We start from the raw sequence: 15746 nt of genomic DNA on the forward strand, positions 1-15746 counted from the left end.
ATTTTTCTTTCTTCATTCTGAACCCTCTCCCTGGGTGGTGATGTCTAACAGCATGGCTTTAATTACCTTCTCTGTGCTTAGGACCCCCAAATCTTGATCTGCAGTTTTGAGCTCTAGGGCCACATATCTGACTGCCTTTTGGACATTTCTACTTGGATATGTCTTAAGCACCTCAAAATCAGCATGTCTAAAGGCATACTCCTCTGTAACCCAAATTCATTCCTCCAGTTCCCCACAGTACAGGTCCATCTAGTTGCTGAGAAGGAAGATGTTATCCTGGAGAGCTTCCCTCTCTCATCTGCAGGTATCCAGTCAGTCCCAGAGTGCAGTCACTTTTATTTATTTATTTATTTATTTATTTATTTATTTATTTATTGTGGTATGTGGGCCTCTCACTGCTGTGGCCTCTCCCATTGCGGAGCACAGGCTCGGGACGTGCAAGCTCAGCGGCCATGGCTCACGGGCCCAGCCGCTCCGCGGCACGTGGGATCTTCCCAGACTGGGGCACAAACCCGTGTCCCCTGCATCGGCAGGTGGACTCTCAACCACTGCGCCACCAGGGAAGCCCTGCAGTCACTTTTAGATCCCATATATATTGTTTTGAATCTGCCACACTCTCTCCATATTTAACTAGAATAGACTGTCACAGTCACAGGGACCCAAACTACTAGGAGAGCTTCCTCCTAGCTTCCAGTTTTGCTCTTCTCTAATCCATCCTCTACCTTGCAGTTAAAAAGATCTTGCTGAGCAACTCATGTCATCTCTTTCTCCTGCTTAATGCCCTTCTGAGAAGCACACACTGCCCCGCCCCCCCCCACCACCCCATGCATGTGCTTATGTGGGCCTAGGGTATCTCTGGAAGGTTGCACCAGAAATTAGTAACTGTGGCTGTCTTGGGAATTTGGATGGGAGAACTGAGTGGCTGAAGGTCAGACTTACTTTTACTGTGCACTCTATTGTATCTTTAAAATTTTTATACCATGTGAACATATGATGTATGCGAAAATTCACTGAAAAAACCAGTAGATTCCCATTGATCGCAAGATAACGTCAAACTCTTTCATGCGGTTTGCAAGACCTCAACACAAAACCGCTCCTGCTTGCTTCGTGAGACACATTGAACGTCTTGCTATTCTTTGAATATGTAAAATTCTCTCACTTTCCAGCATTTGCACATAGTTCCCTTGTTTGAAATGCTGTCTTCTTTCCCATATCCTTTAGTCCTCTGCTCAGATGTCACAGCTTCTGGGAAGCCTGTTTTTTTTTGGGTTTTTTTTTTCTTTTAATATAATAGTGTTTATTTATTTTTACTTATTGACAGTTTTGCTTTATTTATTTATGGCTGTGTTGGGTCTTCGTTTCTGTGTGAGGGCTTTCTCTAGCTGTGGCAAGTGGGGGCCACTCTTCATCGCGGTGCGCGGGCCTCTCACTATCGCGGCCTCTCTTGTTGCGGAGCACAGGCTCCAGACGCGCGGGCTCAGTAATTGTGGCTCACGGGCCCAGGTGCTCCGTGGTATGTGGGATCTTCCCAGACCAGGGCTCGAACCCGTGTCCCCTGCATTGGCAGGCAGATTCTCAACCACTGCGCCACCAGGGAAGCCCTGGGAAGCCTGTTTGACTAGATTTTGAGCCCTCACTTTTTTTCTAGGTAGTACTATCCTTATCAAACTCTTATAATGAACATAATCATCATTATTATTATTATCATTATTATTAATTGTGTCTCTTGTCAGAAAGACCATAAGCTCTGCAAGGACAGATACATCTGGCTTATTCAAGGCTATGCCATTGGTTTTCATGTTAACACTTTGGACATAGTAAGAATTCAATAAATATTACTTACATATGGATAAACTACTCATGCGTTTGTTTCCTTTGCCCCTTAAGCTAGGAGTAATATAGTCTGTTAAGAGTAGCAAGAAACTGATATAATGCTAGTGGTTTCACTCTTCTTGAAGAATGTACCGTCCAATTTACAATGAATGAATTTTAAAAAATAAATGAAGGAAATATGTGGCTACTGTTTTGAGATGTCAAAAAGATCATATGTTTAAGTAGCATATGATAGATATAGTTTTTAATACATAAAAATTAATATTTGGTAAACAAACTCATTAATGCCACTGACTTTAAAACATGATTGCTGGCAATTCCTTTAAATGCTAGCTTATTTGTAAATGACATTTTAATTTATTCTTTACTGATTCTTCCCTGAGCAGCCTACTTTTACTTGCAAATTTTTTATTCTTAAAAATACTCGTATCTTCCCAAATGTTACTCTCAAATCTCTTTCCAGAATTACATTTCTCAGAACTTCGTCTTTTTCTTGATTTATGAATTAAGTTTTTGATCTCTTTGCCAACTTTCCCAAGGCAGTTTTTCACAGCTGGTGGGCCAAGATTTAGTAATAACCCATACTGATCTGTATCATTCTTCAATATGAGGAGTCCTTGCTGTTGAGCTGTATGACTTCAGATCTTATTGGCTGAGCAAGAAGGCATTAGTGTTCATTACCATGCAGGACAGTATTGAAAATGCTGTCGCCTTAGAAATACACCACGCTTTAAAAAAAAAATGACACCAGTGACATGCAAGGCATAAGATGGGGGTAGCTGGGTTGCGTGGCAGAAGCACATAGGTGAAGGGGCAGCATGCCTGGGTGCCCACTGCCTCCAAGGTTGGTGTGGAGACCAGTCTATGGCCAAAAGGAACATTAACTTGGGACCTGGGGTTTGGAAACAGTGTTCTCATTTTGATTGTCACTCATTAACCGTGTAAACTTGTATTAGAGGGATCTTCCAAAAACACAGATCGGATTCAATTAACCCTCTCCTAAAACCTTTCCCATTTTGTATAGGATGAAGTCCAAATTTTTTAACGTGGCTCACAAAAGTTTCATGATCTGACTGATCCCTGCCACCTTTTTAATTTGTCTCTGGCATCCCTGTGCCTCCATCTCTTTGATAGTAAATGGCTGGGATTAGTTTAGATGATTTCTAAAGTTCCTTTCAGGGCTAAAAATCTATGATTCTGAATAGTTACGAAGTCGGCCTCAGCTTTCAGATAGGGTAAAAGGGAATTTATAAATTCCTGTTTCTAAAATGCATCAGCTTGAATTATCGTGGGGCAAGAGAAGTTGTTCAAGTATAAGAAACACAGTTTACTTCTGCTTTTTAAGTTTGGTAGAGTAGGATTGTGTGTCCTACAAAATCCTAGAGAATCAGATTCTTCAGTGCAGTCATATAGATCATGTTCTCTTTGTTAGAACTGTAAATTATGAGGGCTGGTAATGACTTGGAAACCTCTAGCCTTTGTCTTTACAGATGATTAAATTAAGGTCCAGAGAGATGAAATGCCTGTCAGGTTTATAATAGAGCCAAAGACTAGACTCCAGCCTTCTTTATTCCCACCGCAGTGTTTTTCCGTGACACAAGACAATGTCACCACCGTGGCTTATGTTCACTGTTCATACAAAAAAGCCCACGTCTAAGTGAATGCCTGGGCAGTATCCTGGGAAGACAAAGGATTCACTCTGCCAAGCTGAGCTCCAGGTCAGGCCAGTGTGAATGAGGATACTTATCTTTTCTCCTTCCAGATGAAAAGCCATGAAAGGGTCCATTGATTCCTTCAACAGATATTTAGTGAGGGCCAGCCATTATTCTAGAACAAGGTCTCTACCCTCCAGAATCTTATATTCCAATAGAAGTAGACAACAGACATACTAACAAATAACTTAATAAGATACTTTCAGACACTGATAAGTAACGTGGAGCAACTGGGGCTGGGAAGGTTACTTTAGATTTAGTAACTACCTAAGACTCCAACTTTTATTAATTCATGAACATTCTCCTCACCTTGATTGTACCTTTTTAAATTAATTCCACAAGTGCACCTTACCAACTTTTGTGAGATGTATTTTTCTATGCTGCTTCCCCAACCTCCTCCTTCCAAATGCTTTAATGTCTTCATATCACAACAAAGAAGATACCTTTCTTATATTTGTTGGGCATTTAAGTGCATTTGCATGTGTCTTCTATCCCATAACAGTGTTTGTTTTTTTCCTGCACAAACTTCATTCAAATGGAATGTTCATCATTCCTCAATATTTCATATTTTTGCCATCTCTGCTGCCTACACCAGACTTGAATCTTTACAGTACTGTTTTTTGAACACCTCTGTTTGACAGGAAACTCTCTTCTTTGGCAGCCCCTTCCAACTTTGTGCAAGTCGGTCACTTTAAGCCTACTTCTTCAAAAGCCACTTCCAGTCCTGCCACACCATCACATATTCCTTGGTTGCCTCTGTCCTTAGTCATCAACCTTCCTCTTTTTTTTTTCTTTTGACACTTAGCATAAAAGACCTCATGTTGTTATTCATGTAAGTATGTCCTGGCTTCTTAATTTCATTATCGGCTCCTCACGTTGGGGGAGGGAAGAGTTATAAAATCATTTGTATCGCCAAATATAAATTCCCTAATGTGTTCTGAATTAAATGGTGCTCAGAAGAAATAAGCACTGTGTTAAGAAAAAAAATGTTTGTTGCTCCCTATTTAATGCACGTGGTGTATGTTTCAGATAGACAGTATGTGTCACTTCATAACATTATCTTTTAAGTATTACTTCTTCAGCTAGTTTGTTTTTTTGCCTCATGCCGTAAATAGACATGTTTCGTGTTCATTATATACTTGTTGAATAAATGAATGAAGATTTTTTTAAAAACAACTAGATATTTCAAAGTCTGTACTTTGATCATGTACATTGTGACTTTTAAGGAGGGGAATGGGGACAGGATAGTAATATAATGGTTCTGAAATTATTCGACCATGCAATACTGTCTTTTCAAGCAACCATGAATCTCTTAGAGATAGTACTCTCTAAAATGTAGGCTTAAAACATAGAAGGCACCTAAATGGATAATGATGATGATATTACTATTTCCTGGACTGTAAGTCCTTTTAAGGCAGGGTTTATGCTTTAACTCCCTTTGTACTGAATTTTGGAAGGGATGTTAAAAGCCCCATGGTTCAGCAGTGTACCCTTTGCTTGAATCTCTACAGTGTGTCCAGCCATGTTTGAATTCTTCCACCTGGCAGGAAGCTACCTTGTAGTAGCCCTCTCCAATATTGTGCTGGTCTCCCCACTTAATAGATAATTGTATTGAAGCATAATCTGTCCGTGGTACTATCCACCTATGGTTGTTGTTTTACCCCTTAGGGTCATCAGTATGACTGAAACTCCAGTAAAGTGACTTGGACATAGAAAACATTCAATAAGTATATAGAGAATTGAACTGAATTGTAAGAATTTGACTCACTGAGTTTTTGAATTGGGATTTGGAACTAAAACATACCTTGGATTAAGATTGAATATGTTTTTCACCAGATTACTTTTTAGTTATGCCATTTTTGTGCCTGTATCTGCACATGTAAATGGAAATGATGTTTATGTAGCTTTGTAGTTCTAGTATGTAAATGTGACTCTTTGGAGAGTTCCTTTCCTGAAGATGCGGCATGAGAAATTTAAAAAGGCAATTGGCAATTAGGTATGCAGTATTGCGATGATTTTTTTTGGCACTTTACTTCTTTTCCCCTCATAACACTGCTCCAGGAAATAGATCTGACACTTCATATCTCTTTGTTGTGAATCCTGTATTCCTATGTGATCCAAATCACTCAAATTCCTAAAAGGCTTCATATTAAATAGGTTCCTCATTTTTGCTTTACAACCCTATGTTGAACTGGGTTGGCCAAAGAGTTCCCTTGGGTTTTTCCATAAGATGTTACGGAATATATTTTCTCTGACTATATGACAGCTTAAAAAGGAAACATCTGCAAAAGAAAATTGGACAGGCTGATGTCCCCCAACAGTCTGGGATGTAGACCTAACAATGAGCGATTGTTAGAGACAGTATTTAGAAGGCCAACTTACCCTTTCACAAATTATCCTTTATTCATCTTACAAATCAAAATATTCCATAGCTTGTAGCTATAAATAGAGCCACATTAACAGAAATTACCCCAATTTACTGTCTCTTTTCTCCATCCCGTCCCATAGGACTTTAGTATTCTCAAAGTTCCCATTCCTTAAGTGTTCTTAGGAGGGATCTGGGTTGCTTCATACGTACTTACGAGTTTGATTTGCCAGGTTTGGTGGCTACTCCTGCTGCGGTAGGCTTTCTTCTCTAGGATAGTGTTTGGAGAGAAGCACAGTGTCTTCTGTACTTAATGCTTGTTTCACCTGGACTCAGTCCTGCTCCAGGCACTGAAGCTGCTTCCTTGACTCTACCAGGAACTATGATCTCTCACTAGGAACTACTCTTGTTTTGAGGTGATGTCACAGTGTACTCAGTGGTTTTTCCTTTTGATAACCAAGATGCTGTCCCTGGGTTATGTTCATTGTTCTTGGCTCTTTCATCTCCAAAGGTAAATTCTTCATGCTTTTGTGCACATGGACTTCTTTGTGGCCATCCCTCCAGCTCACAGCTTAAGCCCAGGGGGCTTCTACAGTGGTTTTCAGTAACATTGACTTCTCCTCATTACCCTCTCAGAAGGACAGGGTTAAAGTCCTTTGATCCAGCTGAACAGCTTAATAATCCCATATGATTCTTATTATGATCTTAAGACTCTGGAAGCAAATGAGTTTTCATCATATTCCACCAGGGTGCTTGTAGTTTGATTTTTCTTTTAGGCTGTAATCAATGGTGATACTTTCTTTACAGACCAGTGCAAACATACAGAAGTAGCAGGAGTAGATAATGCTCTATGTGTGCTTGAGAAGAATGTATATTCTGGGTTTTTTTGGATGTAGTGTCCTGTGAATATGAATTAAGTCCAACTGGTCTGTTGTGTCATTTAGGACCTCTCTTGCCTTATTAATTTTCTGTCTGGAAGATCTGTCCATTGATGTAAATGATATGTTAAATAAAGTCTCCTCCTATTATTGTATTCCTCTGTTTCTCCCTTTATGTCTGTTGGTATTTGTTTTATGTATTTAGGTGCTCCTATATTGGGTGCATATGTATTAATGAGTGTAATATCTTCTTCTTGTATTGATCCTCTTATCATTATATAATGTCCTTCTTTACCTTTCTTTATGGAATTTGTTATAAAGTCTATTTTGTCTGGTATGAGTATTGCTATCCCTGCTTTTTTGTCATTTCCATTTGCATGAAATATCTTTTTCCATCCCCTCACTTTCAATCCGTGTGTGTCTTTTGCCCTGAAGTGAGTCTCTTGTAGGCAGCATGTTGTAGGTTCTTGCTATTTATCCAATTTGCCACTCTGTGCCTTTTGATTAGAGAATTTAGTCCATTGACATTTAAAGCAATGTACTTATTTCCATTTTAAACCTGGTTTTCCCATTGATTTTGTAGTTCTTCTTGTTTTTGTTTTTGCTCTTGTGGTTTGATGGTTTTCTTTTGTATTATGCTTGGGTTCTTTTCTGTTTGATTTTTGTCAATCTGTTGTATGTGTTTGATTTGTGGTTACCCTGGTTTTCAAGTATGTTGATCCATAACTATATCTACTTGCTTTTAGATATAAAAAAAGATCTACATTTTTTACTCCCTTCCCCAGTGTTTTTGATGTCCTATTATACATCTTCATGTTTAGCCTTTTGCAGTTAATTGTAGTTATAATTGCTTTTACAAAATTTTTTTTCTTTATATAATGGCTTATTTAAGTGACCTTCAATCCTTTTATATATTTGTCTTTCCTATTGTGATTTTTCCTTTCCTGTAGATTCTTGCTTCTTTTCTATTTAGAGAAAACCTTTCAATATTTATTTAGGGTAGGTATGGTATTACTGTATTCTTTTAGTTTTTGCATGTCTGAGAAATTCTTTATCTCTCCTTTTATTTGAAATGATAATCTTGTTGGGTAGAGTATCCTAGGTTGCAGGTTTTTTCCTTTCAGGACTTTGAATGTATCATGCCACTCCCTTCTGGCCTGCAAAGTTTCTGCAGAGAAATCAGCTGAAAGCCTTATAGGGGTACCTTTGTAACTGACTCTTTGTTTTTCTCTTGCCGCCTTTAGAATCCTCTCTTTATCTTTAGCTCTTTCCATTTTAATTAAGATATGCCTTAGTGTGGGTCTGTTTGGGTTCATCTTGTTTGGGACCCTCTGTGCTTCTTCTTCCTTGAAATCTGTCTTCTTCTTTAGATCTGGGAAGTATTCAGCCATAATTTCTTCAAACTTTCGATCTCCTTTTCTCTCTCTTCTCTTTCTGGAACCCCTGTTGTGCGTACGTTGCCACAGTTTTTATTATCCCATAGATCTCGTATGTTGCTTTTATTTTTGTTTCCTTTGTCTTTCTGTCTGCTGTTCTGATTCAGTGATTTCCATTATTCTATCTTCCAGATCACTTATTCGTTCTTCTGTGTTATTTAGTCAGCTATTCATTGCTTCTAGATTGGTCTTTAGCTCAGTAATTGTCTAATTTTTATTGGTTCCTCTTTATAGTTTCTAGTTCCTTGTTACAGTGATCTGCATTTCTACTGATAATCTTTTTTAATTCCTTTTGCATTTTTATTACCTCCTTTTTGAACTCAGGGTCTAGTAGACTGGTGAGGTCTACTTCATTATTTGTTCTTTCAGAGGATTTCTCTTCTTTCAACTGGCAGTAGTTTCTTTGCTGTCTCATTTTACTTAACTTTCTCTGTCTCTATGAGTTTAGGAGAAACCGTTATCTACTGTGATCTAAAAGGGCTGTTTCCATGTGGGAGCATCCCTGTGTAGACTGTACGGGTCCAATATTTTTGTGGCAAGGGCTGTTTTTGATCTGGATGCCAGCCACGTCTTTCCTCAGAGAATGCTGGCTCTTAGCCCCTTGATAGGGAGTGTGACTTGCATTGTGGTGTCCAGAGACTGCACAGCAGTGTTGGACAGGGCCTCCTCTTTACTCTGTGGCTGTCACAGCCCTGTCGGGGCAGGGTCTGCTCCCCAGTTCTTGGACTAGAAGCCCTGAGATCCAGGTTCTATAAGGCTCTGTTGCCCTTGAATGCCTGCTCTGTCCCAAAGGATGTGACCAGTGAAGCAAGTGAGGCCCAGGGAACCTATGTGCTGTCCATGCAGGCATCCGTGGTTTTGCCCAGAAGCAGCCCAAGGTTGTGTGCGTCCCTTACTCCACTGTGTTTGTCCCAGACCTAGTGCTAGGCTGCAGTGTGGAGTGGGCTGGTTCTGGGGGCTGAAGTGCTGTGGCTGCAGGAATCAAGATAGTTATGCTGCTTCCTGGGGCCCGGGCTGCCTCTGTGGCAGGCCTCTCCTAGGACCTGTGTGCCCCAGATCTGGGTCCAAGCTGTGGTGTGGGGTGGGTGGAACCAGAGGGCTCCCTCTGGAAATGAACTGCTGTATACTCCTCCCCAGGGACTGTCCACCCAAGACGTGCATTTCTGTGGTGCCACTTGACAAAGACTGCCCCTACCCTGTGAGCTCTGAAAATGGGCTTCGAGGCCAGACCCGCCACCTTCATGTGTGAGCCCACAATGTCTGCCACGTCTGGACCCACCTCCACCTGTGCGAGCACTGATCATGGCTCCAATGCCAGACCCACGGCTGCCATGTGTGTGCTGTGCTGACAGTGGGCTTTGAGATTTGGCATGGACCACTCCCCAGGCCTTCTGGGCTGTCTCCACACAGCTAGAACGAGTCCCCTCCAAGGGCCCTTCTGCCCAAGACTTAGCGCCTAGCCACCGAGCATTAGCGGCCCTGCCCAGCACACATTTCAGACTTTTGGGAGTGTGGTGAGGTAGCAGCCGTCAGCTCCCCGCTCTCTCCTCCATGATTACTAGCAAGCCAGCATGCACACGCTCCTCTTGAGCAAAGTCCAGGCCCCACCCGTCCCAGCTGACCTCTTAGCAGGAAAAGAGGTTCCCCAGGACAAGGGTCTATGTGTGGACTTTCACAGATCCTTCTCAGCAGTGCTGGTTCCATCCTGATGCCTTTTTCTTTCTTTCTTTTTTTAAAAATTTCCAACCTGCTTATGTGGAGATCTTTCTTGCAGCTTTGGTTGTATAAGAGATCTTCTACAGCTTCCAGTTGATTTTCTATGAGAATTGTCTCACATGTAGATGTATTTTTGATGTTGGGGGAAGGTGAGCCTCACGTCCTTCTACTCCTCCATTTCGGTCCTTCTGAGTGATTCTTAACTCTGATTATGCATTAGACAAGGGGTCATCAAACTATGGCCTGTAGGCTAAATCTGATTCATCTTCTTATTTTGTAAATAAAGCTTTATTGGAATATCTTTAGGCTCATTCATTTACATATTGTCTATGGTTGCCTTCATGCTACAGCAAGAGTTAAGTAGTTGCAGTGGAGAACTTATGGTCCCCAAAGCCTAAAATATTTACTATCTGGCTCTTTATTGAAAATTTTTGCTGACCCCTGCATTAGACTCTTCACAGAGAAGATTAAAAATAACATTATGTCTGTGTTGCACCACGGATAATTAAACAAGATTTTGGAGTGGGATTTGGGGAGTTGGTGCAAAAACTAATGTTTTTTAAAAGCATCTCACATGAATATAATGTGTAGCCAGAATTAAGAAACACAAATAGATGATCCCTACCCTTCAAGGGTATATTTGACTTACTGGAAAAAAAAACTTACAAAAATTAATAAAGGTACAATGGATATATCTATAATGGAAGCATTTACAAAGTTCCAAGGGAGCACAGCATAGGGAGCATTTTACTTCCTTAGGGAAGTTTTCTCAGAGAGACATTTAAACAGATTCTTGAAGGGTGAATCTACTGGTAGACAAGATCCACTGCGGGTGGTGATAGGGAGAGAAGGAGAAGAGAGAACAGCATATGCAAAAGCACATAAGTAAGAAAGAGTGTGGCCCATTCAAGAAATGACCAGAAGCTCAGTGTGGCCAGAACACTGAGAGGGAAGAGGGAGTGAGATCATAGAATATAAAGCCAGAAAGTAATGGTCAAACTGGGAGGGGCTTTGTATGCTAAGATGTTTGTAATTTACTGTGTTGACTTTCATTTAGAAGTTGAATGGAACATTGAGTGTTTCTAAATCTCAGTATTTTCATCCGTAAAATAAGTAGTTAGCCGCATAATTGCCAAGAGCCCTCTAGCTCTAAAGTATAGCCCCCCCCAGCCCCCCCCACCCCCCACCCCCCCCGCCCCGAGAGACTGTGTCAGCTATTTCTTTTGACACTCTCAGGACTGAGAACATACTTGAGTTTATATGAATGACATGACTTTTGTAGTATTGGGTCACCTGACTATCTCCTGTAATCGATCGCTTTATTTTAATAGTACAAATGAGGTCAATGCTACTTCGTGGATTTACCATGAGGATTTGAGAAAGCACACTTCTGGAGGAGAAGCACCTTGCCTGGTCAATGCATTAAGGCCCTTAATAAAGAGTATAACATAATGATAAAATACCTGTAAAATACTTTATGTTTCAGGTAGAGAGGGGCTATAAAATGGGGACAGTTTTATTGTTAAAATTCACATTCTTTCCAATTAGTACTAGTGCTTATTATTATGGCTTAGCATTTGCAAGTCCCTACACTCAAAACTTGCTGTGTGAATTACTGTGGAAGCTCTTCAATATGATATCTTGTTTTTCTATTTTACAGCTTCTCATTTCTATCAGGCTCTAGGTTGTAATTTCATCTCTGTTCAACACTTACTGGTATAGCTGTATCTCTACTCGTATCTCTACTAAACTACATGTTGTTGGTTTCATATCTTTAAGTGAAGTTTTTCAAGTTCTGGTGTATATTGAATATTCTATCTACCTCTTGCAGGGTCTCCCCAAGTGTACAGAATAGCCAGTGAATCAAAACATAATATGTGGTCGGCTCACTGATTGAAACGTCCAAGACTCTAAGGCAGCCCAGTCTCTATTTTCTGACTCATTTTATCAAACATTCTATCTAAGGTAGATGAATGGACTGAATATTTTTAGATGTATTTTAGAATGATGCAAGTTGAAATATAAAGACATCTTTGAAACTCCAACAAGAGCTTTTAGGAAAAAATGTTATAATTTCTGTCATTTGAACATCAAAGGTTTCTACTAAAGGAGATGCTTTGAATACATTTAAAAAATGCTTTTCAATTAGTAACTTTTGCCCTCTCTCCACCAAAGAAAATTATAGAGAAACTCTAGACTACTGGCCACTGTTGACCCCTTTGCCCTACTTTTTCTTCACAGACGTTGATGAGTGTGCTGAAGGGCGCCATTACTGCCGTGAGAACACGATGTGTGTCAACACCCCAGGTTCCTTCATGTGCATCTGCAAAACTGGATACATCAGAATTGATGACTATTCATGCACAGGTAAACAGTGACTATTTGTGAAATAAAATCTTTCTATGCCTTAAATTTACTTTTAAAAGTTCCTTTTAACTCTAAGTGTTTGGAGAAGTGTGCCATAAATGCCCCCTTACAACAAAACAAGTTATAAGCAAAAGCATATCTTCTTGATTTGGTAGTTAATTCTGAATCTGTTCTAAGGAAAGGGCTAGCTCCTTGCTCTGGGTAAGAAATTCCTATTAGAAATGTAAAGATAAACTGAGGAACAAAATCAACATTTTACTAATTTTATACTTAAATAGTATTTATACTCAAAACTTGTGTGAATTCTATGGCAAATCTGAGAAACACCCTTAAATAATATTTCCTTTACATGACAGTTGACTTTTGAATAGAGGAATAATGACATAAATAATGTAATGTTTTCAGAAATAGATCTGTGGAGTGCTAGGAAATGGGAAGAGTGTCTTCATGCCTCTGGGGAGTACAGTGGAGTATCTACATCAAAGAAGTTTTGCTTATGTTTGTGCTATGAAATATCACTCCCATCAGTAGCATCCAGAGTCCTCCTCAGGGATATCTCGAGTGTTAGTAATGTCTGAAGTTGGTCCTAGGATAAGACAACCTATTCACTTCATATTCTGTAGAATATGAAAGAAAGTGGTGCTAACAGAGTAGCTTACAGCCTATGGGGATTGAAGAAATGTGGGTGTGAAATACAACATTCTTTTGGCTTTGTTTTTAAATAGAAGAAACATATACATACCATATTTTAGAAAAACATATAAAGTCATAAAACTGGAGAGCACTTAAAGTGTTATCTTGTCATTTTTACTCTTATCTCCCCATCATCAGTTGAAAATATCATAAGTTGAAAATGCATTTAATGCACCTAGCCTACCAAACATCATAGCTAAGCCTAGCCTACCTTAAACGTCCTCAGGACACTCACATTAGCCTACAGTTGGAAAAAATCAACTAACACAAAGCCTATTTTATAATAATGTGTTGAATACGTCATGTAATTTATTGAATACTCTAGTGAAAGTGAAAAACAGAATGGTTCTAAGTGTATCGGTTGTTTACACTTGGTTCGCTGCCGCAGCATCGCAACAAGGTATCATACTGCATATCACTAGCCTGGAAAAAGATCAAAATTCAGAATTCGAAGTACATTTCCTACAGAATGTTTATCACTTTCGTACCATCATGAAGCTGAAAAGTCGTAAGTCGAACCATTCTAAGTGGGGACTGTCTATACTCGATATCCTGTTTATTAGTTAGAGCAAAGGGACCGTCCTTCCTCTAAATTCAAGTGTAGCATTTATATAAAAACAGAATGATGAAAATAAAATGTAATGAGAATTGCCTTCTCAGTCTATGGAGAATAACCAAAGATATTCTGAAGGTAGAAAATATATTTAACATAGAGTTGCCAGTGGATTTACAGATTCTTGCTTTTTTGTCAGTTCATCCTAAACATTTCCACATTATGGGAACAATTCTGCACTTTTTCTTCAGAAAAAATATAATCACACTGAGTGACAAAGTATCCTGACGGAGCACTATGGAGATATTTTTCAACATAAAAAGGGAATATAAAAGAACAAGTCTTAGTGAATACATGAAGAATAAAATAAACAGTTTGCCGTAATATTGGTAATATCAATAAATCTGCATTCCAATGTAATGGCTAACAGAACAAAACAAAAAAACTAAGATAAAACTACTTGAGGGCTTCCCTGGTGGCGCAGTGGTTAAGGGTCTGCCTGCCGATGCAGGGGACACGGGTTCGTGCCCCGGTCCGGGAAGATCCCACATGCTGCGGAGAGGCTAGGCCCGTGAGCCATGGCCGCTGAGGCTGCGCGCCCAGAGCCTGTGCTCCGCAACGGGAGAGGCCACAACAGTGAGAGGCCCAGTTACCGCAAAAAAAAAAAAAAACGAAACAAACAAACAAAAAAAACTACTTGAGTGATATTTTGAGATGTACTCATTAAAAATAAAAATGCTAGCAATTGTCAAGGAGTCTGCTAATTCTTCGGCATTAGAGACTTAAAAAGCTTTGTATATTTTTGTACTTCCTAGTGATTCTTTTTGTTTTTCTTACAATCTTAAAAAGTGTTAGAGACAAGTAAGGAAGAGTACACGACACAAGATTTGACCTAGTGTTGAATGAGGAGTGTTTCTTGGGGGAGGATATTTTCAAGAGGTTCATTTCCATCCTGAGCCTGTCTGTTGGCTGTAAATCCAAGGACTAGTTCAGCTGTCATCCCTTACAGAGCATCTTCTGCTTTGGCTTTACCTCTCCCAGTGTATTTTCTTTCCAAATAAAATCCCACAAATTGCTGGGGTGGTTTTTTTTTTTGGACTACTTATGGAGAATTTCCCCTTAAGATTTCAAAGTATCTAATGATAAAAATGAAGTGTCCCTTTGTAGGAATACCAAGGAAGGCCAAAGTCACCTTAGGAAAAGCTGTTCAGGCCATGAGTTTTTGCCTAAGGAGCCAGAGCCAGGAATTTCATGATCTGGCAGGTGATGGAATGTGTTTCCTTAATGATGCACCAGCGTTTCCAGCTAGCACCACTATTTCTATGCTTCCATTTAAAGAAAAGAGACTTTCTTGCCCTGAAATTTTCTACCTACTATGAGTAGGTCTGCAAATTTGAGAATTTCCATCCGTACATAAAAGTTGGATTTTCTTGGGAATATGAGTGGATTTTACTTTGTCCTCCAGAGTCAGGTGATCTTTGACACAACATTTTATGCTAAACCATGCAGGGCCAGCACATATTTAGGGTTCCTGTAAAGGCAATGAATGTTTAAATTTTTCCTCGTTGAATCTTTTCCTCTGCCCTTTAGCATTAGCATCTGAACAGAAGGCTTGAAGAAGGCTTGACTCCTCTATGATGTGGGTTTGCCTTATGGCTGAAGGCATCTAGGCAGTACGTTTTCAAGAGCTCTCATAAGACCAGAGTAGGACTTTATATCTCTGATAAAGATTGGGATTTATTTTCTCTGAAGTTTAGAAACAGACATTCACATACTTGCAGGAGTAGGCCTTCCAGAATAAATGTCAGAACACCACTGCAGAGCCATTCTCTGATGTTTGTGACTGAGCTCTTGAAGTTCTGAATTTGTTTTGTTTCTGTATCCCTGCCCCTCTTTGCTATTGAAGAGCACCCTGCCATAGTGTAACAAGTGACATTGTCAACGCTGTACCCAGCAGACTCTCAAATGTGCTAACCCCATCTGAAAATTAATCATGGACATTCTAACTTAAGGAAGAATCCAAGGCAATACATGTTACTTTATAGTCAAGAGCTCTGATCAATAAAAGAAGCCTTTTTTTTGCTTTTATAACCTTGTAGTCTGGCATAGAAATTATGTATGCTATAGAGTAATCACCTTCCACAGCTGGTAGAATTGCACAGATTTTTTTTTGTTTGTTTCACTTTCAGATAA

The 15746-nt window shown here is 39.7% G+C and overlaps 1 protein-coding gene across 1 annotated transcript in view; it reads left to right on the plus strand.

Annotated features, from left to right (window-relative positions):
• Window positions 1-15746, plus strand: part of NELL2 (neural EGFL like 2) — a 492411-nt gene that overhangs the window by 305453 nt on the left and 171212 nt on the right. The window contains exon 14 of the mRNA XM_060165069.1: window positions 12182-12307. Within this exon, the coding sequence (XP_060021052.1) occupies window positions 12182-12307 (126 nt within the window). The remainder of the gene's footprint in view (window positions 1-12181; window positions 12308-15746) is intronic.

This window comes from Lagenorhynchus albirostris, chromosome 11 (genome assembly GCF_949774975.1).
Source record: "Lagenorhynchus albirostris chromosome 11, mLagAlb1.1, whole genome shotgun sequence".
NCBI classification, from domain to species: domain Eukaryota; kingdom Metazoa; phylum Chordata; class Mammalia; order Artiodactyla; family Delphinidae; genus Lagenorhynchus; species Lagenorhynchus albirostris.